At 46.4% G+C, this 27,143-nt stretch overlaps 1 protein-coding gene across 1 annotated transcript in view; it reads left to right on the top strand.

The window, feature by feature from the left end:
- The window catches only part of SMC1B (structural maintenance of chromosomes 1B), a 2,377,846-nt gene that overhangs the window by 773,933 nt on the left and 1,576,770 nt on the right, over positions 1-27,143 (top strand). The window contains exon 9 of the mRNA XM_069627687.1: positions 17,899-18,106. Within this exon, the coding sequence (XP_069483788.1) occupies positions 17,899-18,106 (208 nt within the window). The remainder of the gene's footprint in view (positions 1-17,898; positions 18,107-27,143) is intronic.

Here is a 27,143-nt window from a genome sequence, read left to right as displayed (position 1 = left end):
GCTACTTGACGGCGCCATCAATCTTAAGTGGTCGTCAGAAGAATGGTCCTATTTCCAGATCCCACTGGTGACTCAATTTCTGAAAGGGCTCACTGATTTATTCCCTTCATCTCCTTTTCAGGTTCCGGTTTGGGACCTCAACCTGGTTTTAAAATTTCTGATGTGTGCCCCATTTGAACCTTTGCACACATGTCTGTTAAGGGCGTTGACCTTTAAGACAATACTATTGTTTGCTATAACATCAGCTCGTAGAGTGAGTGAGTTGCAGGCAATTTCTTCCAAGCCACCCTTTACCATTTTGCACGAGGACATGGTTGTGCTGAGGTTACAACTTTCCTTCTTGCCTAAGGTAATCTCAGCCTTCCATTTGAGTCAGAAAATTGTACCGTCTTTCTATCCGCCACCTCATCCTGGTAAGGAAGAGGAAAGGCTCCATAGGCTGGACCCTACGACAGCGATAAGCTTTTACATCTCCAGAATGTCACAATTGAGAGTGGACGACCAGCTCTCTTTAGGCTACACAGGACACAAGCTAGGACAGGCTGTTACCAAACAGACCTTGTCTAGATGGATCATTCTGGCAATTTCTGAATGCTACATACTGGCAGGCAAAGACCCTCCTGAGGGCTTACGGGCTCATACCACCAGGGGCATGGCTACATCAATAGCCCTTCAAAGAGGTGTCACTATTAAGAACATGTGTGATGCTGCAATGTGGTCCTCAGTACACAAGTTTACTAAGCATTATTCTCTGGATGCTTCCCATGCTCAGGATGTTGCCTTTGATAAGGCGGTGCTCTATTCTGCCCTTTAAAATTATGCATATATGAATTCCACACCCTCCTCCAATCATGGATACTGCTTTGGGAGTCTGTCAAAGATGAGGAATAGGTTGGAGGACACGATCCAATCGAAGAACAAGTTACTTACAAACTGATAACATTCTTTCGACTGGATGTTCCTTCAACGTATTCCTCATCGCCCTCCCAATCTACCCCTCTGTAGAATGCTATTACAGCTTTCGTTCCAAGAAGGCTGAGTACTGTGGTGCCGGTATTCATGGGCACTAGTACTGCACGTGGGGGTGGGGGGAACAGAACTGAGGCCAACGGGCGCTGTGCGAGCTATATATATACATTGACTGGACACAGGGTGCCCTCTGCCGGAAAGGTTTTCCGAAGCAGCCGAAGCTGGACATTGCATGTCAAAGATGAGGAATAAGTTGGAGGAACATCCAGTTGAAAGAACGTTACCAGTTGGTAACTAACTTGTTCATCTCAGTGAATCTGCCTTTGCTGAATGACTCCATGGACAAATTTGGTATGTCTCAAAAGCTTTGCCCATGCTGACTAGTAAATTGAATCTTGCCATCAAATCTCTTCCTCGAGACCAGATCATACCAGCAACTTTGTCGTTATTCACCATGCCAAAAAGTCAATTTTAAGCAATGTACTATTATCAAGAGAACTTATCTATATACCACCTAAGAGAAAAAGATCTTGTTAGACCACTACTCAACAAAGTATAAAAACTGCCACCATAATTATAAATCCTCTATTAGTTGTAGTGATTGGAAGCTCATATTTAGACTCTTTTGGAGTAATGGTAACAAAGTTCTGGGCCATGTTTAGAAAATGTTTTAATGGCCAACCTGAATTAGAACTTAATCCCATTAACATGCGTACATGGTGTGCAACTATCTCAAAACTTTTCTATAGTCCTAAGATTATGGAGAAACCTATTTCTTACATTCTTACTGTTTGTTTCATGGCTGGTTTAGAGGTGGAAGATATTGAAATAATAATGAAGTCGTTGAATGGCTCTCATGCACCGTGCCCGGATGTGCTATCAAACATTATATACAAGGTTAATATTCCCTTTTGGTCCCTTGTACTGGAGAGATTGTTTGCGAGGATATTGAATTCAGGGTGGATTCCTGAGAGGTGGCTGCCACCCCGAAGTTCTACCCCACCTCAACAAAGTCACAAACGTCACCGTACTAGCAGAAATCAACACAATGGGAGTGCGCCACCACTCGCCTACAACCACTCAAATAGACTTAGCCAATCGGGCACATACAACCAAACCAGGGTGTTCAAATACTCCAAGCAATTCAAAGACGCTGGCCAGTCATCCTCGAATCCAACATCATCACATCTGGTTGACCACCCACAACCCCAATGGCAGCTTCACACCAGTCAAAGTATTAGACCCTGTACCTTTATACAAAGACCGGATCTAGATACAAAATCACAAAAGACAATATTACAGATCCCAAACTCATCACCTGGAACACCATCCTACTCCTTTCCACTATTAGACAACCTAGCGGGCGTCCCCTACCAGTCACCTTCAACTTAGTTTAACAACATGACATTGTGCCTTAGCAAAGAGTTCTCAATACTCTACCAAAAGTACACAACCTCCGTACCTACATCTACATCTAAACATTACCGGAGGTGCTACCTCCCACGCTTTAAGAAGGGAGATCGGACTAATCCCATTCACTATAAATTTCTACCTATGCTAGATGTTAGATTTTCTCAACTATCCCCTCAAAGAAAGTTTCCAAGTGGGCCCTTTCACATAATTTACTTTCCCCGTTTCAAACTGGGTTTCGGAAGGGACATAGTACATTAGACAATCTAAGTGCACTACATACTATTATATAACCGTATTGTAGTGCTACAGCAGGCAACCTATACATATGTTTTGTGAATTTCACCAAAGCCTTCGATGCTGTGTCCCGCCATCTACTCTGGTCCAAATTGGGTAAATGGGGAATTGATCCCACACTGCTGTAGTTTTTTATTTCTCTGTATTCTAACACGTCAGTAGTGGTGCAAGTGAATCAGTTAGTTGAATTTACAGATATTATTACTAATATTGGTCTCAAGCAAGAATGCACCCTTGCCCTTTTTCTTTAGAACTTATAGGTTTGTGATATGGGTTTGACTATTGAATCTGCACAAACCCTCCCACCCCACATCGATCCAGTCCCGGTTTCTTGGTTGGGGTATGGCGATCATACCATTCTACTTGATAAAACTCCCATAGGATTGCAGCCGTCATTTGACTCATTAACAACTTATGCTGATGCAAACTCCCTTAAAATCAATAGCTCAAAAACAAAAATTGTTTTGCAAGAATTCTAAAAAGAAGAAATGTGTTTGGACTCTTAATGGCTCCCCTCTCAAGATTGTTGATAGCTACATCTATTTGAGTGCCCCAATTGCTAAGACACAGATGCTGAATTTCTATGGTGATTTAGTGAAGACCAAAATATGGGGAAAATGGTTGGTATTAAAACGTTTTTATTAATAAGAAAGGCAGATATAGTATTGAGGGACTAGTCTCCATTTATCACACTAGTATCCTACCAGGGATCATTTATGGCTTGGCAGTCCTTCATGAGCCTATGTTAAGGTGGGTAGAAAAATTTGAGTATAACATGTTGTGCTCCATCCTTCGAGGATTTAAAAAAGAATGTGCCCATATTAGTAATAGATTTTTAGCAAGAGGCTATGACCAAGGTACCATAACAGTGGTGCAGACGGTCAATAGGATGAAGAGAGTTTATTTGCCAACTCCTAAATCACGTATCAAGACAACCCACAGCAACAAACTAAGATTTATCACACAATATAATGCAGACAGTTATAACTTTTATTCCATAGTAAAACTACACTGGTATCTACTCCATTTGGACAGAGATATTTGGACATGGTTAGATCAATCCTGAATTTCATCTACACCAAAGCTAGTACTTTGAAAAACATATTGGGCCCATCGTTGATGTCCACCCCACAATCTCTAGCCCAACATGGCTTCACATGGCCCAAAATAAAGGTTTTTTTTATAAATGTGGTAGATGTACAATGTGCACACACGTCCTAGAGACAAAAAAAGTGGATTTTGGTGAATTGGGCAGCCACCATGTCAATTCTTTTATTAATTGCAACTCAAAGTTTTGTGTCTATTGAATTATTTGTGTATGTAGAAGCCACTATATAGGTATTACAATTCGTCCTCCTAAAATAAGAATGCGTGAACATTTGTCAACCATTTCCAATCAAGATGCCAAATGCCCTCTGGAAACACATTGGCAAAAATGCCATCAAATGGATGACAAAAGACTAATCAAATGTGTGGGTATAGCAAAAGCCTCCTTACCACAGAGAAGGGGCAACCGTGTACTTATGCGAAGATCATTAGAAGCCCGTCTTATATGCCAATACCGTACGATTCTGCATGGACTCAGCACAGATCATGAGCGGTCTGTATTCCTATGAGCAAGGATAGATGTCTGGGAATTGAAAAATTGGTTAGAATACAGCAAATAAGCTTTAGCAATTAATTATGCACAGAATAACTTATGTTGTGTTCAAATTTTAACTCGGCTGGGAGCGGGATACATGATGGACTCCGTGGGACTGCACGAAAGCCATCAAGATAAATTGTAGTATTGACTATATTACACATGTCTAACTCATTATGACTTCTATTATGATAGAGCAGATGTAGTGTGCTCCATCAGTTCAAATGCCCCGTTCTATCTACCTAATTGCATTGGAGCTAATGTAAGGAAGAATGCTCTTTCCTTGCTACATACATGCCATGAGGTTCATGTAAGTACGTCTCGTACGAACTATCAGATACATATAATGTATATACCAGTATAATATTAATGATCAAATGATTAAACACCCATTAAGAAATGAATATTTAACAATTTCCTTCTTCCATTGAAGGTTTATAAATAATGTTAATATATTCTAAATTCCTTCTACTAACTTCGTGCAATAGTCTCTGTGAGCGGCTGCATCTAGAATTATGCGTGAGGCCGCCTCATTCAATATGGCAGACTTAAGTGTACGCACAACGAGCACAGCCGCGAAGCACTAGCTACAGAGGAAGAGACATAACGGTAGCAAGCAGACGCCACGGCTGGCGCTTACAACACAGACCGTGCGGGGACACTGGTAAATGAGGGTATTTGATGGGAGACCCTTATGGTCTAAAAGGGGCCTGAATAGACACATGGGCAACATCATGTTTTAATGAGGCATTTTTGTGCTAATGGAGCGCACTTATTTCTCTCTTGACTTGTATATGGAACTAATTGAAATTGATTGCAATTTGGACCTACGGACTGACTTGAAATAATTATTATATGGCCGCAGCCATCAATATATGGAAACTTGCCTGAATAACGCAAGTTCGGGACATATAGGTATGTGAAAAGAGTTAAACACTCATTAGTCTAATTATATGTATATTAATTGAGTTGAACCGTATAACTTTTCACTTACATGAGAATTCTTTACTTACTGTGGAGAATTGCACTTGCAAGTCAGCAATTCGGTCAAATTACCCTTAACACACTGGTAAGCGATAATATAAGAACTACTTACAGCCACCTTAATTTACAAACTATTGAGTAAAATGACAGCGCGTTTTTTAATTGTTTCCTTCTCTTAGCGCCAGTGGCAATTACCAATCCCATAAGGTACCCTTACCATTATATTGTGTAATTGGCTTTCGGGAGTCTGAGTGAGCACACATTTTGAACTATCCTAGTCTATTCCTAACAGGAATTTCGTTTTCTTTTCTTCTCTTCTTTATTTTATTGGTCTTTGACAATTCCCTCCACTGCCATGATTATTTTTTCAACTAATTTCTGTCAATGGATGATGAATATCCTTTTTCTTGTGTTATTTACAATTATGTTATGGATGGTTTTGCATTTCTATGTGACATTATTCAATGATCAACAATGGTTGATATAATTAATGGTTAACCACTACCAACTCACTTGTACCTTCTGTTTAGCCTGTTCTGTATTATATATTATTTTTGACTAATGTACAAAAATTGATGTTTGTTATTTGCAGCCTCCGAAGAAGAGCCTGAAGGTCGAAATACGTGTTAGGCTGTTTTGAAACAAATTGATTATATACAGCTTTTGTAGTGATTTTTTTTTATGATTAGTGCACAGTGTGGAAGAAACCCCCTTCTTTTAAACTACAATTTGTGACTGTGGTTTGCTAGGCAGGCAACCCACATTGTGTTTCCATCTGCAGCCAATCAACCCCTAATTTACCAGTACATGCGCTGTTGTCCCACCTCGTCTTTTTCTGCCTGAAATTTAGTCCACCCTTCGAGTGCCCGCTGTACCAGTGGAGGCATTACGCTGTGAGCTTGGTGTGCCCTCTATCCGCTCTTCATGGCTTCACTGACGATCTAAACTTTTTTTTTATATTTGTTCCCTCCCAGTGTGAATAATATTTTTAGTTATTTTTCAAGATTTTATCGGTAGTCGCACTAACCAATTTTTATTACAGCTAAGAGCAAATGCTATCAATCATTTTAATAATATTGAAGTAGAGCTTGATGAATTAATTTTAATGCCCAATGTATGTACTATCTTCAAGAAGAAAGCTAGTGATTTTTGGTTTTATATCTAACATTACTTAAACAATAAGGGAATCTATGAAACCTATAGCACATAGAAATTCAGCTGTAATCATTTACCAAATTATTTGATTGTATTATCATTGATTTATTACATACATGCATTTTAATATTCTTCCGTCCAGAGAATATACTTGGCGCTGGACCAAATTGGCACCTAAAGATAGGGATTGCTGCATCTGTGGAATGGAGCTTGAAACTGCCCAACATTTACTTACTTCATGCCCCCTTCTCAAACATGGTTACATAGAAGAATTTTGTAGTATGTTGTTTGGGGCTGAAGCCGTTTATTTCCACAGTGGCATACCATGTGTGGAAAGAAGCTTTGCGTGCCATTTTCTCCCCTTCTTCCTTTTTTTCAAATGTCCTTATTGCACATGCTAATTTTTACTTAACTGAAATCAGTAGTAAAAATGTGTTTCTATAAGTATTTTTGAATTGTTGTATTGCTGGAATTTTCTTTTAATTTTATTCTGTAATTAATCAAATGTGCAAATGGTTTGTTTTAAAAATGCACTAAATAAAAATTTAAAAAATGAAAGTAACAGGACAGTGCAACCCTAACAGAGAAATTGAGCCTTTCCAAACCTATGTGTGGGGGAAGTCGGAATTGCTGCTGGGCCAAATGATAGTTCCTCTGGATCCTACTGAGCACCAGGGAGGGAGTTCTCGATTACCCTTTCCCGGCAAAAGATGTTAACGATAAACAAAAAGATATCAAGGCATATTTAGCACAGGACACCATTTCTGAGGGGTCTGTTTGAATGATGGGCCTTTTAACTTCCACTGTATACTTTCCACGATCTCTGGACCATTGGGCCTTTTAGAGGCTGAAGATTCGGCTCCTCAGGAATGGATCGCCATACAAGCAATGAGTGGTTATCTCTTTAAGCATGCGTACACAGCTAGAATGGTAAAAAAATTAGTCATGGGCGCCCCTCTATGAGAACGAACACGGCAAAAATGGCCTGTTCTATGGGATGGTACCCACTCTGGAGTCCGCAGCCACATTTTAGCTCACTGTACCTTTCACAGACGGGAAATATCCATTTGCATATCAGTCTTTGTCCCACCCACATGGGCAGTCCAGCACCGAAATGCTATGGCAAGAGTACCAACAGCAACCCCATACGCGTGTTTCAGCCTTGTTGGGCATCATCAGTGAGGTGGAGCTGTGCCACTCTGAGCACAGTGAGCAAGTGGTCCACGTCTGGATCACCCTAGGACACTTAGAGTGACTAAACCTAAGGCCCTTGAAGTGGTACCTATGCCACATGATTACCCGGAAGGTGGTTGTTGTTAGGCAGAATCCTGTGCAGTGCCCTTAGGGACCACTACACACAATTAAGACTACAGGTGGCAATACAAGTTTTACCTTCAGTACAAGCCTGTACTACTATGTCAGAGTGGTAGCAGTGCTCTGCCAGGCCTATCTCAAGAGTATATGAGCAGTAGTAGAGATTACACAAAGGGTCCACAATGACTGTGACTCAAGCAAACACTGACTCAAGGTTTCAGGTAGAAAAATATAAGTACATTTATTTTTAAACCATTTGTTATAAACACAACACTTCTATTATACTTAAACAAAAACCACACGTTAAATATACTACAACTAACCAATTCACTTTGTACAGTGTCTCTCAAGGTAAGTACCCTGTGTTTGAATGAACCAGTGTTACGAACAAAACACCTTACCGCGAATACGAATGCGATCACTTTTTGACAGTCGATCTACTAAATAAACGCGTATCCATGACATGAGATGCTACCGGGGCAAAAACACACTTGGCACCTGAGATACCCAGAGGGAGTTGGAGGCAAAAATCACAGGCAATATTTTGGTTAGGCAAACAGAATCGAGAAACACTCAGATAGGAGTTCAAAAGTCAAAGGGCCGGAGCCAGGCTCAAGTGACACCGGGGGCCTGTTGCCAAAGATCACACAGTCAGACAGTTCACGATTCAACATAGTGAAAGGTATTTCGATATTGTCAATGTTCGGAAGCAAAAGTTATAAGAAGGAGGGAAGACGAGGGCAAGCCTTGGAGATGAAGAAAAGGGGTTCACCCAGTTTCCTCAAGCAGAACACAGTACCTTATTCCAATGGTGCAGCTGGTGCCCTAGCAGTTGTTTCTGTTGGTTTCCCGCAGACCCACGGTTCCTGGAGCTTCGTTGTGAAGGACGTCGTCTGAAGGGGCTCTACACCACACAGGGATGAAGCCGGCAGCAGCGACAACGGATAAAAGGTGCGCTCCTTAAAAACAGGAGAGGCTCTTCAAATGGCTATCCGGACCACTACAGCAGTGTGCATCGATTTCGACCAAGGAAGAGGATCCTCTGGCTGTGGAAGATGAGCTGGTTATCCCCAATAGGCTCAAGGGAAGACTACTCCGGACTGGATCTTCTCTTAGTCGTTGAAGGGTAGATAGCTCAGGACTGCAGCAGGGCTTCACTGGGACGGGGTTGTTGCAGCAGCCGTCGTTCTCTCGGCTTCTCTTCGTTTCCTTGTATTTCCAGTGGCGACTCTCTGACTTCTAGCCCAAGAGACCTGCCTTTTATGTGCAAAACCCCCATTCACACATCTTGGCTGTCAATCACCCAGCAGGGGGGTTGTCCAGCCTGGACAACCACCTCAGCCAATCATGGCATAGTGCGACTTGGGTTTCCTAAGATACCCTGTGCAGGGGGTGACTACACCCCTCCCTCACATTCAGCCCAACTAGACACCCAGGCGTCTGGTGGAGGGCTTCTGAGCAGAAGCCCGCCAAAAGACGGTGAACAAAGAAGGCGAACCTCGTTTGCCACGCAAAGTGAACCACAAGAAGGACTTTAACAAAAAGAACTGGCGAATAAACCCAACCGGAGCCAAAAGAAAGACAATTTGGTCAAGCGGGTTTATGTTTGAGGCTAATATAATGGCCAAGGACAATACCACGTTTAATATAATCGCAGTCGAAAAGTTAGGGTAGATACCACTGCCACCAGCCAAGTCTAAATGTTAAGAGCGGAACAATGCTCTAGGAGGTACAGATAAAAAGGATACGAATTAACCCTTTCCAGTACTCCATGGAAGATGGGGTGTACTGGATCTGTGGTAAGTTGACTAAGTAATGTTAATGGCAACTTTCACCTTCTCTGGGAGACTGTAGTCGGCCTCAGAAATGGAGTCAGGGGAAGTCTCAGTCAACCCTGTGCCACGGCACTGAAGGTGCTGTGTGACACACAAAAAGAAGGGGGCTACTGAAGTGGTGTACTTCAAAGTCCACAATCACAAAAACAGAAATGCGCATGGCAAAACACAGGTGAGAGTGGGGGAAAAGCTCTCACTCTTACCAAGTGGAAAAAAATAAGCTCCAGAAGTCCAGCAAAGCTGCTGGGGGACTCACTAGGTGAGGGAAATTAGCCATAAATGAGAATTCTCCCCAACACTTGTCTGCTGAATGTAGTAAAATAAACAGAGGCCAACCGAACAAGCTTGGCAGCTCAATGTGGGGACATCAGGACAAATGGCAAATTGTCTCGAGGATCTGAGTCTTCATGTAAAATATCTCAAGCTGCTGATAGTCTTTCTCAAGCACCTTATGTGCAAGAGGGACAGTGCTGTGTTCTGCTCACAATAGTTTTCTTGGCGGAATCTAGGCCTATTTTCAAAGTCTGAGAAACTCATTAGAAATTCCTGGCCCCCAGTCGCAGCAAAATCCTGTAATTTCTGATGGACCTTATGAAGTAGGTGTTGTCTTGAACAGGGTTATCGTTTCTATCTTCTCTGGTGTTGAAGGGAAGGGGCTGTAAAACAGTGTATTCTCCTGGGTCTGCCATTTCTCCACGCCATATCATATAGACCATTGGGGAATCCTGCACTTGTGAATTTACTGCTTAAGGGAGTTAAGATGACGTCCAAAGTATTTTTCCTTGGTTCTTTGGGATGTGAAGAAGGTCCTCCAGTTATTCATTGACTGAAGTAAGTCAATTGTTTAGGAAAGCGGTGTCCTTGAAGCTCACAATTCTTCTCTGCTTAGTCTCCTGTAAAATGGTTTTGGACGTGAGCACTCTGGACATTTCCAATAGAGTTCTATTTCTGGTGGTAGTGTCTTTTTAGAAGGTTAGGAGGACACAGTGATGTAGTTGGTATCAAATCCACCCTTTCATGAGCAGCCAAATCTTTTCATAGTTAAATATCTAAAGGGCTGTGATGATATGGAACAGTGATCATCGTGCACCCCAGGCGAGACAGTTGCATATTAGTTTTAGGAATCTGCAGGCTCTTGTGCTTACCTGGCTAGACAGATAAAATGGAAAGCTAAAGGCGGTGGAGCTCATTCTCCTGGAGTGGCTGTTTCCTCGAAGGCCTTCAGCATGGGAGCAAGGTTTTAAGATATTATGAAGGCAGCATATTGGTTAGGTGATTGTGTGTCTAAGATCTTTTATTTCTCCAGCATTGGTATCTTTCATAGATTCACATGCTTGAATATTCCCAGTCGTCAGACTGGGAATCCTCAGTGATAAAAATAATTATTACATTTTTTTAAAAATATACATACATTGCTACATAGAAATGCATGTACATAGTCCATTATGGCCTATGAACCATTCCATTGTGTAGTCCCTCCACCTCACTTTGGTCCTTTATGACCCCAACCAATGAAGTGGCAGGGCTTAAAGTCCACCCCAGTCAGTCATCTTCAGATTTTTCACCGCAGTCTAACTGACACAGGGAATCCTCAAGCTTTCTGAGCTTTTTCAATTTTTCTTCTATTCTACGGTAGTTTATATTTTTAAACATACTCTACTACATTCCACTTGCTAGGGGCTGTCTCCACTGATTTCTGGGCTTAAAAAAACTTTAATTTGAACCAGAATTCATCAAGTGAATCTTCTCAGATGGCTGAACTTCAGGCTACCAAGAAGCCTTCCCTGTTTAGGGATTGAAGAGGTGCAGGAGGAAGGTGGTTTACATGAAGGACCCCCATGATCCCTGCATTTACTGACATAGAAGACTTGGAAGCCAGGGGACTTTCTTCTGATGAGGAATCTGCTAAAACAGCCCCTGTTCACTCCAGCAAATCATCTGAGAGGCAAACTTCTAAAAGAAGGTCCTCTTCAGTGGAAAGGAGTTCCTCTCCCACTCCCAGGAGCAAGCGGAAGCAGGAAATTATACCTTTCCTACCTCCCCTGGACTTTACAAGCCATAAGATGATGCATTCTGTGGCAAAAACGACCTCCAAAGGTGAGGAGGAGTTTGCAAAAAAACCAAGGGGTGAGGGGGCGGCAGTCATCCACAGAGAAGCTGCCTACAAGCGGGAGGAAAGATAGAGGCCAGTCATCCACCAAGCCATTGACGAAACCCTCAACGACCACCACGCGACACACCACATCGTCCATGACTAAGTCCTCGTCGGCGAGTTTGTCATCCCCGAAGCATTTGTCGACGAAGGAAGCTAATCACTCATCCACTAAGCTCTTGTCAACGGATAAGGGCAAGCTACCGTCTATGAAATATTCGTCCACGGAACCGCCCTCGACGAGGCCGTCACCGACGAAGGAATCTTCGACCACAGCTCAGTTGATGGCACAGCAAGCTTCTTCACCGACAGAAGAAATAGGGCCCAAAACGCCCCTCGCTGGCGCCACTGTTACGCCATCCAATGAAGACAGTCTTCCTGAGTCTGTTGAAGCACCGACTCTGTTTTTACAAGCTCTTGAACCAGTGGGAGCACAATTATCTCCCTTAGGAGAAATGCCAGAGCTCCCTGACGTCATCCTACAGGAGGAGTTTTCAGACAGTTTGTTGAAGAACAGCATTGTCTTACATCTAAAGAACACAGCCCTCTTTGGCAACCTACTACTGAGGTGCCCGCTGATCCTTATGACCCTGTACTCATGTTATCGATGCAAAGGATCATTGAGGAGTTCAACAGACGTCAAAATGAAAAGGGCCACTCAGCTGTACCGAGGAGACAAATTTCCCACAGAGGGATTCCTCACCTCAACAAGGCACACCAAGACATTCGCCTCCCAGGAGTAGGCCACAGAAAAGAGTATGTGCACCTGAGCCACAGCGCAGGTCTAGGAGCAGGACACTCAGTGCTTCACCGACAAGGGCCCCTTCTCCAGCGCCCTCGCATAGACCACGATCTCCAGCTAGAGATCCAACGACGGTACCATCCTCTGTTTTGGTCTCAGACTGGCAGGAAGATCCTTTCAGAGAATTTTCTGACCCGGAAGAAGGCGAGATCACGCAAGAGCCTGATACTAGTGAATGGGTTGATTATATTGTTGAGAAGCCCAGAAAGAAAGAGTCTCCAGGTAACTCTTCACCGCCGGATGATCTAGTATCCTTTCACACTATTATCGGCAAAGCTGCAGACTTGTTGCAGGTCACATCGGAGGAAAAGAAGTTGGTGCTTTATGAGCACAGGGACAAATGTAGGAAAACTGCTACTACCATTCCTCTCCTCGACACCATTTGGGAGTCTGGATCCAAGATATTGGTCACACCCTTATCCACTCCGGTTCTAGTTTCCAGGCTTGAGAAAAAATACAAGGCTTCTGAGTCGGCACCTCTTTCTCTACGAGGTCATACTAAACCGGACTCGATCATTACAGTGGCAGCTAGGAAAAAGTTGGCCAATCCGGCATCACCTCTCAGCCCCACCGGACAAGGACGGTCGTAAGCTAGAGGATATGGGCAGGAAAGTGTCTGCATCAGCATCGCTTACCATTAGAGCAGGCAATGCGCTGGCCATGATGGCGAGATTTGACCTCAAACTTTGGCTCCGCATGTCCAAGCTGGCCAAACAGCTACCTGTAGACCTCCAGGAAGAAGCCAGGTCGATTATCGCTGATGGAGAAATAACTTCGGATCACATGATTGACGCAGCAGTTGATTTGGCGGAGTCAGGTTTCAGGCAGATGGCCCACGGCACAGTGCTGAGAAGACCGGTCTGGATGAAGGCTACCAATTTTAGGCCCGAGGTCCAAGCTCAGATATTGGACATGCCCTTAGATGGTCAAGAACTCTTTGGGGAAAAAGATCGATGACCACCTCAAAGGCATCAAGACTGACACAGACACAGCCTGTTCCATCAGCTTTTTAAACTATAAAGACAAGGATCGACAGTCTTTTCGTCCTTTTTGAGGTTCAAGTACAGAGGTTTTAACATTTCCTTCTATGGCCCGAAGTCGCAAGGTAACTCATACCAGGACACCAAGTATGCCCAGACAGGGAGGCGGGGTTCCGCTCAAAGAAAGTCACAGAACAAACACAACTGACAGTCCAGCTCCTCCCCCTCAACGTCACACCCCGATGGGGGCAAGGGTGAGACAGTTCTTTCAAAGCTGGCAGTCAATAACATTGGACAAATGGGTGTTACAGGTGGTCCGCGAGGGACACACCTTATAATTTCTAGACTCGCCCCCTTCCCTGCCCCCGACTCCGCGCAGAGTGCATATGTTAAAACAAGTCATGTCCGAAATCCAAAAACTGATGCACAAAGCAGCAATAGAGCCAGTACCTTACTCTCTAAGGGGAAAGGGTTTCTACTCCCGTTTGGTCAATGGAGACCCATCTTGGATCTGAGAGCGCTCAACAAATATATCAAACGCATCAAATTCAAGATGATAAATTTGCAAGGAGTGCTCCTTTGGATAAACATGCACGATTTTGTAGCCACTCTAGACTTGGAGGATGCATACTTCCATGTACTAATCCACCGAGCACACAGACAGTTCCTCAGGTTCACTGTAGGCGATCTATCTTGATTTTCAATTTCGAGTGCTCCCGTTCTGTCTGAGATCAGCACCAAGAGTGTTTACAAAATGCCTGGCACCAGTAGCTGCAAAACTCAGGCGGACAGGAACAGAAGTCTTCCCATATTTGGACGACTTGTTGATAAGAGCCTCCGCCGCAAGCACACCCTTAGCAGTTTCAAAAACAACACATCTTCTAAAATGGGTAGGTTTCTCCATAAACAACGCAAAATCCTGTCCAGTTCCCAGCAATATAGTTATTTTCCAGGGAGCCAAACTCGATACCAACATTCCCAGGGTGAGACCATTGGCAGAAAGAGCAGCAGCGATTCTCTGCTTGACCTCGTGGTTCTTGGTGAGAGAGACATCGGTGCGCTCTTACAAATCCCTCCTGGGCATGATGTCCTCATGTATATTCCTCTTACCAAATTGCAGGCTTTGCATGAGGCCTGTCCAGGAGGCACTGGACCACCAATGGAAACAAGCTCTCGGCTCTTGGGAGGACATTGTCCAGATTCCAACGCCGCTGCACAAGGCTGTTCGATGGTGAAACGCTCGCAGAACCTATTCCAAGGGATGCCGTTTCAGGCACCAACGTCGACACTTCTCTCGAGGACGGACGCATCTGTCGGAATGGGACGCTCGTCTTGCGAACCTACAAACCAAGGGCTCTTGGTCAGCCCAGGAGTTCCAACTGCACATCAATGTGTTGGAACTCGGGGCCATACGGTGGGCGCTGAAAGCTTTCCTTCCTGTAGTAGCGGGGCAGGTACTCACTGTCCAGACAGACAACACGACCTCCATGCACTACACAAACAAGCAAGGAGGCACGAGGTCATAGATCTTATCGCAAGAAGCACTACTACTATAGGCATGGGCCTTGCATCACAGAGTCCAAATCAAGGTGGAACATCTCCCAGGAGTGGGCAATGTCCTAGCGGACAAACTGAGCAGGGACTACACGTCTTCTCACGAGTGGGAGCTGGACGAAAAGGAAGCTCAACGGAGCTTCGCCTTATGGGGACATCCACATCTCGATCTCGTTGCCAACAAGACCAACAAGAAATGCCGAATTTTCGCCTCCAGGTACCCAGAGCGTCAGTCAGTAGGAGACGCTTTCTCAGTGGATTGGACGGGGAAATTCCTAAATGCCTTCTCTCTCTCCCCCCCCACCATCCTTTCCCTTCATTTCCAGGATACTAGGCAGACTGATAGAGCAGGAGTGTTCAATGATCCTAATTGCACCGGACTGGGCACGGCAGGTCTGGTACTCGACCCTACAGCACCTATCCCGATGGCCCCCGATTCGCCTCAAAGCGCATCAGTATCTATTGACGCAACAGAACCGCAAGGTCCTCCACCACGATCCAGCGAGCCTTTCTCTCAAGGCTTGGTTCCTGATCAGCGTAAGCTGATGAATCTTAATCTGCCTGCGGAATGCTGGGATATAATCAGGGCCTCAATGGCCCCTTCTACAAGCATCACCTACACTAGGAAATGGACTCGTTTTTCCAAGTGGTGTGAGACGTACGCTATTGATCCTCTCACCGCTTCGGTTGAGCAAGTACTTCCTTACTTGTTGCATTTAGCTAAAGCAGGACTTCACTGTCTTCAATCAAGGTCCACCTATCAGCCATTACGGCATACACAACGACCCCGGAGACGCAGTCCTTGCTCTCCCTTCCGGCTGTCAAGGTCTTCTTTAAAGGACTTTTACGTCCTTACCCTCCTACGCCCACGCCGGTTCCAACCTGGAGCTTGAACACTGTGCTAACAGCCCTCATGGAGCCTCCTTACGAGCCCATTCACAGGTGCAGCGTAAAATTCTTGTCATGGAAAACGGCTTTCTTAATAGCTATTACTTCGGCCAGAAGGATCAGTGAGTTACAAGCCTTATCTTCTGAACCTCCCTTCACCTTGTCCATATGGACCGTGTCATTTTAAGACCACACCCTAAGTTCCTTCCGAAGGTAGTATTGGAAATGACGCTCACAGAAAGCATTGTCCTGCCAACTTTCTTCCAGAAACATTCTTCGGATGCAGAAAGAAAATTGCATTCTCTGGACTTAGCTAGAGTATTAAAGTTGTATTTGCAAAGAACTAGGGAGTTCCGTTCTTCAAATAGACGGTTCATCGCTTTCTCTTGCCACACAAAGGGCCAACATATTTCCAAACAAAGTCTGACGCACTGGGTTTCTTCTTGCATCACCCACAGCCATCAAACGAAAGGCGACCCCCCCCACCCCCCTTTCCAAACCACCCTCAGCGCATTCCACCAGAGGGAGCGCGGTGTCAACAGCGTTCCACGCAGGGGTGGCCTTGAAGGACATGTGTATAGCCGCCACATGGAGAACTCTGCACACGTTCGCTAAACACTACTTCCTGGCTGAAGATACCAACAAAGAAACTGCAGTTGGACAGGCAATGTCTGTCACCTCTTTCCTAAAGGTAGGACCAGCCTCCCTTTCCCACCTTTCCCCGAGTATGTAACCGTTGTGTTGCTGCATGGTAAAGGTTTCATCAGAGATATGTTATCTGTATTAATGCATATATGTATGAGGGTGGCATGTTTTTAACTGCTTGGTATTCTTTTCAAACATCTGAATCTATGAAAGATCCAATGCTGGAGAAGTCTTAGTTACTTACCTGTAACTGTATTTCTCCAGCATTGGTATCTTTCATAGATTCACATGCGCCCACCCGCCCCCCCCTGAGAGACTGCTCCTACGCTCAGCTTCCATCATACTGTAATTCCTACGGTTCACAATCTGAAGATGGCTGACCAGGATGGAGCTTAAACCCTGCCACCTCATTGGTTGGGGTCATAAAGGACCAAAGTGAGGTGGAGGGACTATACAATGGAATGGCTCATAGGCCATAATGGACAATGTACATGCATTTCTATGTAGCAATGTATGTATATTAAAAAAAAAGTAATAATTATTTTTATCACCGAGGATTCCCAGTCTGACGACTGGGAATATTCAAGCATGTGAATCTATGAAAGATACCAATGCTGGAGAAATAAAGTAACAGGTAAGTAACTAAGACTTCCAAGGATTAACCGGGCAGCATTGTTGAAAAGTGTGTGTTGAACAAGCATAATACAAGGTTCTATGTGATGAGACCTCTTTTTAAAGATCTCAAGAGAAAAAGACCGATTTACATTGACCGATTTTCTTTTGATCGGAAAACCGGCATTGTAAAGGTCTTGTTCTCATGAGACCTTTTAAAATGCGGTTTTCTTTTTTTAAAAAAAGATATTCGGGTGTTTCACACCCTCAGCCCCCTATTGTGGCTCTGAAATAAAGAAACAGAGGCTGGCTTAGGATGTAACTTTAGAAGCCACTGTTATTGGCTAGTGAGCACAAAAGGGATTATTGAGCATGATGGGAAGTGTAGTTCACATTCTACTTTGAAATCTTGCTGAACTGAATTAGAATAAAGAAGCATAACACTTTGCCTCCTAGTCTCGAATAGAATTATGACTTCCAAAAAGGTTGTTTTAGAAAATCTGCATTTAATGTTACTTGCAAAAATGTGTTTTCATAGTTTTAAAGGAAATATTATCCCTACCTCAAATTACATTTAATTAAAAGCAACTTTTATCTTAAATGCACATGTGTGAAATAATTCAGCAGTGTAAAGTAAAAGCTCTGTCTTTGTTATTAAGGCATACTTTGGAAGAACACAGAAGAGCAGAAGAAACATTAAGTGACGAAATTGAAAATGGGACGAGCCGAATGCTTGAAGTGAACGAAGAACTGAACAGCATAATGAGCAATCTGCAAAATGCTAGGATTGATTACCACGAAGGCAGTCGCCAGAAGATGAAAGCAGAGATCCTTGAAAGCCTTAAAAGGATGTTTCCAGAGTCTGTGGTAATTCAGAACATTACTTTATATACTGAATAGTTTTCTAGCTAATAGGTTTTGGATGCAGCTGTTTTGCCCAATATGCCCTTTATAAGCAAATCTCGTAATGTTTGTATACTTAGCCTGACAAAGCCCCATTAGGGGTGGACCGCGTGGTGTTTTTTTTTAGGCAGTGTTGGAGGTTTCGGCTGCCTTGTTTTATATGGAATTTGAATAGAGAGAATTGTGCACCTTTCCAGGTGAGTGCTGAGTTCTTTCTATGTTTTTGTGAGTACCATTGTTAGATCTAGTGGTGTGCAGTGTTCTGTTTTGTATCATCAATATAGTAAGGGCATGGAAGGAGGATATTGACACACAAGTGGAATGATTGTTGACAGAGACTTTTATTAAACAAATAATGGTTATGGAAACACCTTTCTGACCGTAATACTAAGAGGGGGGTTCCCTGCCTGAAAATAATATTCCAATGAGTCTGTCAGGATAGTGCAAACAAATAAATCCACTGTTGTGTCAAAAATTCTATTTCCAGCCTTTATACTCGGAACTTAAACTAACATGAAAAAGGAATCTTCTTTAGTCTCAAAGTTCTTTTTCAACTTGCAAAACAAAGTTCCAAAATGGTGCAACAAATAAACTTCAAAAGGAAGGGCAACCTTATTCCCAGGTTGTGGTACCCCCGGACTGTCCAAGGAGCGTCTTTCCTCTTTTAGTGTCCCCCAAATGTGCTTGATATTGTCTGTACAAATTACTAAGGAGGAGGCATCCCTTGCCCTTGTTGCTTCCCAGTATATTTCACAGTCCACTTGGCTTCTGTTTCTCAGGCAATGTGATTATAAAGATTGTTCTGGTTTCCTCTCGTAGTCTTCTTGGTTTCACAGCCAACCTGGTATACTATCCTGCCAGGTACTGAGAGTATGAAGATTGCTTTGGCTCTTTTCATATGGGTGCAAATCCCAGACTCGCCTTTTCTTTAATTGTGGTCTTCTTGTTTTCCTACTAATGCTACTTTGTTAGTCACAGCCAACCTGGTATACTATCCTGCCAGGTACTGAGAGTATGAAGATTGCTTTGGAGGCCTTGATTAGGTTTGTGGGTTCCACACTCGCTTTTGTGATCATCCCTTCTCTTAGCAGCCATCCCACCACCTGTCTAGATCTGTCTAACTTCTCTGGAGAGCTTACTGTTGATAAACGGTTGTTCACGTGTGCCTAGGGCCTTATCGACTTCCCTCCTCTGCTTCGAGGGATTGTGGCAGCTGCGGCCTGTCACCCGGCCTCTGCACTGCGCATCTCGTCTTCTACATGTGTGCCAGGCTTCACATCTGTATGGCAGCTCAGACGTATGCTTCTCTTAGGTGTTCGTGTGCGTCTGAGCTTTTGGGAATGCCTCTACCAGCGGGTAAGTGTCCCATTCTCGGTACTGTTGGCGTCCCGTCTCCTCTACTGCCAGGATTCGAATCACCTGCTGCCTCCTGGGAAGGCCTCTCTATTCCCAGCTCTTCTTCCCTTTTTGTGAAATGAACTGTATTGGCCGTTCTAAGGCGTCTAGTCCACACATCTTGGTACTGTGGAACCAGCCACATGATCAGTGCCTCTTACCCGTCTCAATAGTGAGCTCTTTATTCCTCACTAAGTTGTTGTTGCACTTCCTCTTCACGGTAGTGAGGCCCTCATTCCTCACTAAGTTTTTTTCTTGGGCAAGGGACCTTGTCTACTCTGCAGACATGCATGGAAGTGGATGGCGTTATTATGTCTTGTGTAGGATAATGGGATGATGGAGGTTGCTGTGATGGGGAATTATACTGCGTAACTCCCAAGGTGTCGTCCCTCTTCCCACAGTGACTTTCCCTCATCATGGGTTCCACCTGCTGAGTACCATCCCTTGGGGGACTATCGTGCTGCAGCCATTGCCTAGGTTTAACTACGATTAGGTTACTGTATTAACAACACTCCAATACAATGTTGTTTAGATGAGTACATTCTTTAATAGATTAAGTAGTTCAAGATAGGTTTCCCGATCACCCCTGACAACTTGTTACCAACATTATAAACACAACCCCTTGTAGGGAGCTTTCAACAAAATTAATTTCACATGTGATGTCCACTTTGATGTCCTGTGTGTTCGTTTTAGCAGTGCACAGTGGTGGCGTGAGTTCTCCAGCATGGGGTCTGGCATGGATTCACATGCTCATGAATATTCCCCGTCATCCGGCTGGGAATCCTCGGTAAAGAAAAAAACAGTTCGTTTCTGAACTGTCTTACTACTAGTAACCAATCCCTGGTCTCTGGGTCATACTGCCCCCAGCCAATGACTGCCCTCCACCTTAACCCCTCCTCCGGCAGCCATCTTCAGATTTTTACCGCAAGTTCAAGTGTTGGGAGTCCTCGTGCTATAGCTCTCGAGCTTTTACTGCGTTTTGCGATTTTTCAAAGAGTTTAATCTCATTTTTTCAGTCAATCGAGCCTCAAACTCCACCGATTCTACTTCCGATCAACAGGGACCCGTTTTGGAATTTCTACGCCCCTCAAGGGCGAAGTTTTCGTCGAGTTTCGCTTCTTGGGGGATTCCGGAAGATCTTTGAGTCGTACCCTGCGTGTACATGGCCCAGGATAAAGGAAATACGACGCCCGGATCCAAGCTTTTCAATAGCTGCCCTGGATGCAGATTACAAAATGTCATCAAGGAGGATGAGCATTTTCGATGCCTCTATTGTCGTCACGAAGACAAAACGCACGTGGAGAAGGACACTGCGTTTTGCAAGAACATGTCCGAATGGACTATGAAGGATCGTCATACCCGCCTCGCCAACTGGCTGGAAGGGAAGAGCCCAGCAGCAGGTGAGAAGAAGAGGAAGTCGGAGCGGTCTTCGAAGACCTTTGAGGGCGCCCTGGCGACGGGGGCCCAACAAAAGGCAAAGCACTGCGAGTCCGCAGGCAACGGGGAGCGGCGATCGGTCGGGCTCCTTGGCTGCCAGGCAGGGCGCATTATCACCGACGCCATCAACCACAAGCCAACGCTCTGGCTCGGGGAAGAGGTGAACCCGGGTAAGCTTCGGGAGAAGCCCCGGTCGATCCCGACGGAGACAACCGAGGGGGAGCGAGGCAGTGACCCTCCCCCCGGTGAAGGTCTCAAGGTCGTGAAGGCCCTAATTCACCCGGTTAAAGCCTCTATCGAGGGAGTTGTGGCGGCCCTGGCGGAGGCTACTCCAGTGGAGACGACCTTGGGGCCTAGAGTTTCTCTGCCACCGCGGAGGGAATCCACTTTTCAGCCCATCGATAGACCCCCGTGAAACCCTGGGCGGAAAAAGAGGGGGGGGCAGGCGGCCATTACGGGGACAGATTTCACCTCTGAAGAGGAACTGGCTGGCGTCGCAACGATCCTGAACAAGAAGTTCGAGGAGGTCCGGTCCTACTGGAGGGATCCCGACGAGACGGACGAAGAAAGCGACGGCAGTGCTGATGGGGAACCGCGCGCCGTGGAGGGGACGGAGGATCCTCAACGGTTGCTTCCGTCGCAGCCGGTGCCGACACCGCAAGACAATTCATGGACGATCTTGATGGCAATTCAGGCCTTGTGTACGGAGATAAGGACAAGGTTGTCCCTACCCCCAACGGACGAGCCAGTGGAGCCTGGACCGTCGGAAAGTCCACCAAGCAAGCGGAGGAGACCTCATCCCCCCACCCCTCCTCCCTTCCAGCCTGCACGGCCTTCAAAGCCTTCATCTCCTTCCCCTGTTCCGAAGGATGAGACGGGAACGGAGACAGCGATGACGGGACGGATGACGACTGTGGTGACGACGGGATGGACCTTCCTTCACTACCCCCGACGAAATTGGCTCCTTCCACGCCATGATCGCGAGGGCATCCAAGCTTTTCCAGCTCTGCCCCGAAGAGCAGAAGAAGGAAGGGTTCCTCTACCTATGTCGTGAGGCCAAGAGGAAGACGGTCCTCTCTGTTCCATTACTGGACGACATCTGGGACGAGGGGCTGACCGGAAGAACCCATCCACTGGTACGAGAAGAAGTACCAGGTCCAGGATTCCGCCCCCATGTGCCTTAGGCTCAGCCGTCCCCGGATTCGGTCGTCTCAGTGGCGTCCAAGAAGAAAACGGTGGGGGGGGGGCGGCTTCAACTTCGACTTCCCCTCCGGACAGCGAGGGGAAGAAACTGGATGCCATGGGACGGTGGGTCATCTCGTCTGCGACGACGATTAAAGCGGTCAACGCCCTTGCGATTGTGGCACGCTACGACAGGGAGCTGTGGTTTAAGATCGCTCCCCTGCTGGACTTCCTCCTGGACGACAAGAGGGCTGAGGCCCCGGAGATCCTACAGGAAGGCGAAGTGGCCTCGGAGCACGCCATTACGGTGGCTACGGACATTGCTGACACCGGTTTTCACCAGATGGGCAACAGTTTTTGCCTCCATCGGCGCAGATGGCTCAAGGCGACCGATTTCCGCCAGGATGTTCAGACCAGGGTTCTGGACATGCCCTTCGACGGGAACAACCTGATAGGCAAGACAGTGGACGATTCACTGCAGGCCATCAAGGCAGACACGGAGACTGCTCGTGCCTTAGGTGTCCTTCAACAGAGATGGCCGTCCTTTCGGAACACCGGAGGCAAGCAAGGTGCCTCTAAAGGATTTGGCGGAGGCTCCTCGTCGTACCGCCAGGCGGCCCACTCCGCGTCGCAGGAGGCCTACAGAGGATGCGGCAAGACAGGAGGATCTCGCCGTCGTCATCAAGGAGGCCAATGCGGCAAGGCCGTGGCCAAGCCGGACTGAACCGGCCTTAGCATCGGCCCCCACCTGAGCACCCCAGTGGGAGGCCGGCTGGTGAGTTTCGTCAGCGTGTGGGAGTCCATCTCCACCGACCGTTGGATGCTGGATGCCCTGGCCCACGGGCACGCACTGGAATTTCTAAGGAAGTGCCCCCGTATTCCACCTGTGGCCAGGAAGGAAAACCACGTCCCTCAACTGCTACTCGAGATACGAGTGATGCTAAAAAAAAGGGGGCCATCGAGCTCGTCCCACGATGCACCGGGGCTCCGGAGTATACTCTCGCTACTTCTTCGTAAGGAAAAAGACTGGCGGATGGCGACCCATCCTGGACCTTCGTCTAAACAAGTACATCAAGTCCCAGAAGTTCCGGATGGTCCCCCTCCTGCACTTGCTGGGACAGCTGGAGGAAGGCCACTTCCTATCCTTGCTGGACTTGGAGGATGCCTACTTTCACATCCCCATTCTAAAAGGACATCGAAAGTTCCTGCGATTCGTGGTCCAGCGGCGACACTATCAGTTCAAGGCCTTCTCTTCGGACTGAAGTTGGCGCCCAGGGTGTTCACCAAGTGCCTCGCACCAGTGGCGGCGTGGCTGTGCCTGCAGGGAATTCACGTCTACCCCTACCTGGACAACTGGCTTATCCGAGCGAAGACAAGAGAACTCAACGTCGTGCATACAGCAAAGACCGTCCAACTGCTCACAGATCTGGGATTCTCGATCAACTTCGCAAAATCCCACTTGGTACCGTCACAAGTCGCCCTGTTCCTGGGAGCCAGGCTCCACACAGTGGCTCGATTGGCTTCGTCGGAGGAAAGGACGAAGGCCATCCTGGGCAAGGTGCAACGGTTGTCAACCATGGAGGCGGCGAGGGTGAGGTCCATCAAGTCCCTGCTTGGCATGATGTCCTCGTGCATCTACCTCGTGTACCTGTGCAGGCTGCAGATGCGTCCGCTGCAAGAGTTCCTCGACGCCCGTTGCATGCAATCAGAGGGCAGCTTTGAAGACCAGATCTCGCTCAACGAGACCTTCCGCCAAGCAATCCGGTGGTGGGGCACCCACGCGCATCTGGCGGCGGGCATGGACTTCCAGACTCTGGCGCATCAGGAGATGGTGACGACGGACGCCTCCATGGAGAGATGGGGAGCGCACACCGGAGATCTCCACGCAAGAGGCCTTTGATGTGCAGTGACCTCTCCTCTGGGAGTCAATGTCCTGGAGCTCCGGGCCGTGTTCTGGGCCCTCAGGTCGTTCCTCTCCTCCCTCAAGGGCGAGGTGGTAAGGATCTTCACCGACAACAACACCCACGATGTTCTACATCCGGAAACAGGGAGGCACCAGATCCCCAGCCCTATCCAAGGAGGCCCAAGATCTGTGGCACTGGGCCGTCGTCCAGGGGAGGTTTCTGGTACCCTTCCATCTAGCAGGAATGAAGAACACCATCGCCGGCTTACTCAGCAGGGAGCTGCGCTCGTGCCACGAGTGGGAACTGCGGCAGGATCAAGTGGATCTCCTATTCCAACGATAGGGCAATCCCCAGTTCGACATATTCACGACGGCGACTAACACCAAGTGCCGGAGGTTCACCAGCAGGTTTCCCCAGCCGGGGAGCATGGGCGATGCCTTCTCATTCCCCTTGGACGGCATGTTCCTGTGTGCGTTCCCACCGTTGCTGCTGCGACTCATCAATCAACTCAGACGGTCCCGGTGCAGGATGATCCTCGTCGCACCGGTGTGGCCGAGGCAGATCTGGCTCCCCGACCTTCTGGACATGTCAGCGTCCCCCTGATCAAACTGCTGATAGACGCAGATCTTCTCGCCAGTGAAGGGGGTGCCATCCTCCTCCACGACCCGGGGTCGCTGAACTTGCAGGCCTGGCTCCTGCAGCGCTAGAGTTTGGAGGGTACGATATCCTGGCGGACTGCAGGGAGGTGCTTGCAAAGGCCAGGGCGTCCTCAACTCTCAAGTGCTATGGACACAAATGGAAGAGGTTCTCTGTCTGGTGCCGTGTACAGAAGATTAAGCCTCTGCGGATTACGGCCCCTCGAGTGCTGGCGTACCTACTGTCGCTGGCCAAGGCGCGGCTAGCTCACGCCTCCATCAAGATCCATCTAGCAGCGATTTCCCGCTTCACCAGAACTCCGGGGCGGTCATCGCTATGGTCCCACCGCCTGGTTAAGGCGTTCATGAAGGGACGGTTCCGGTCATTCCCGCCGGTGAGTCCAGGCAGTGCTGCGCAACCTGTTTGCCTGAAGGTGGGCCTGGTGAGGAGGTAAGAGATGCTTAATGTTGAGTTGATGTAATGCTTAATGTTGAGCCTTGCCACCTCCCGTGGTTGTGCATTGTGTACTGCTATTTATTCTTTTATTCATGAGCATGTGAATCCATGCCAGACCCCATGCTGGAGAAGGAACAAGTTACTTACCTGTAACTGTTGTTCTCCAGCATGGATTCACATGCGAACCCTCCCTCCTACCCCTCTGCGGCTCTTCTCTTGGTGCTACTGCCACTTTACGTGCTACCAAATCTGAAGATGGCTGCCGGAGGAGGGGCTTAGGTGGAGGGCAGTCATTGGCTGGGGGCAGCATGACCCAGATACCAGTGATTGGTTACTAGTAGAATGACGGTTCAGAAACAAAACTGATTTTTTCTTTACCGAGGATTCCCAGCCTGACGACGGGGAATATTCATGAGCATGTGAATCCATGCCAGACCCATGGTGGAGTGAAACAGTTACAGGTAAGTAACGTGTTCCCTATGGTTGCTTAGCTTACCATAACTGGTGAATTTCTGAGGTTTTTCAGTTTTACTTGTAACCATAACGTCCCTTTAACAACGTTTTTTCATTGAATTTCAAAGGTTTTTATTATTGCAACTTAACCGTAACGTCCAAAGTTTTTTTCAGTGAATTTCATGGGTTTTTACCAGTGCATGTTATGCTCCTACAACTTAGTAATATCATACTTCCCCCAATATAGCAACATTTTTGTTTAATTTACAAAGGTTCACCTTAAAACTCTGCCATTTCCCACCTTCTAGCATAATTTTGAACACTTCATCCACTTTTTGCAAAATGTTCCACTGTTTTTGCATCTGTTGACGTCCGCGAATGTCTGACGTCATTGCAGACCTTCCGGATAGTGCCACATGACCATGCGCTTATGTGCGGCATGACGACGTGTCCGCGAATGCACTTTGCGATCGGGTCCGTGCTTCGGATCTAGGAACTTTCAAGCTCAAAATGTACCATTGCACAGCTCCTACACCTATTCTTACTCATTATCCATTAACAATCTAGTACAAACCACATACTTGGAAGAATATCAGCAAAAATGCAATTTATCTTAAAAATGGCATCAGCTTTTACCATCCCTCCTCCCCAAGAACCACCACCACTTGGAGGACCTACACAACAAATAAAGTGCAGTATTGCATTTGTATTTTTGAATTTGTAGTGCGCACAGAATGGACCGAACCGTATGATGGCGCTGTTGACAAAAACATGATTCAGGTAGAAAATAGCTAGACCCAGCCGTCGGACAACCAGAAGCCTGGTGGGACCCTATTTAAACTGAAATATTTTTAGTGCTCTACGAAACTGGTAGACTTCCAAAGACAATGAAGGGGACCAAGAAGATGAGGTAGAGGAAGTGCCTACCGCTAGAACCCAGAGAGAATCATGGGTGTGGAAGTTATTTACCACTGTTGGGAATCTACCAAAGGCTGAAGCTACCAAAGTGAAATGCACTGCAGTCGCGGATTACCTGGCCAGTACTCCTACAGGACCACCCCCACACCCCGCCACACCAAAATCCAAACACCACAGTGCTCTCAGAAAGGTTGTTCCTTTCTTAGCACGTAGTATTAGGCTGTCTTCCTCCTCTTCCTCAACCAATACTGTAACCACATAGCCTACTTCGTTGGGACACAAAATCCCACCAGCTACCTTGCAAGCAATAAAAGAGGCTGTTCCATATCTTTCGAAAGACAAGTCCTCTGTATATACTGCAACACACCACTCTGCAGGGTGAAGCAATTTCGAAGTGCTTTTGAAGCTGTAATCGAGGAGCATGAGAAACACTGCCCACTACCTTAGAAGTAATTTAGCACACGCACATCTTCCCCTATCTACCCGCCCCTCCATATTAGTGCTTCTTCCCTCATTTCCCTCCCCACCTTATGTTCTAATTTCGCCTGCAAAAACTAAAAAAATACATTAAAAAAACAACAAAAGAAAGGTTCCTTTAGGAACCATCTTTCACAGTTAAA

Source organism: Ambystoma mexicanum, chromosome 12, assembly GCF_040938575.1.
Source record: "Ambystoma mexicanum isolate Mex_15411 chromosome 12, UKY_AmexF1_1, whole genome shotgun sequence".
NCBI lineage: Eukaryota > Metazoa > Chordata > Amphibia > Caudata > Ambystomatidae > Ambystoma > Ambystoma mexicanum.
Note: the sequence above shows the minus strand (reverse complement) of the source record. Positions and strands in the feature narration are given on the sequence as shown.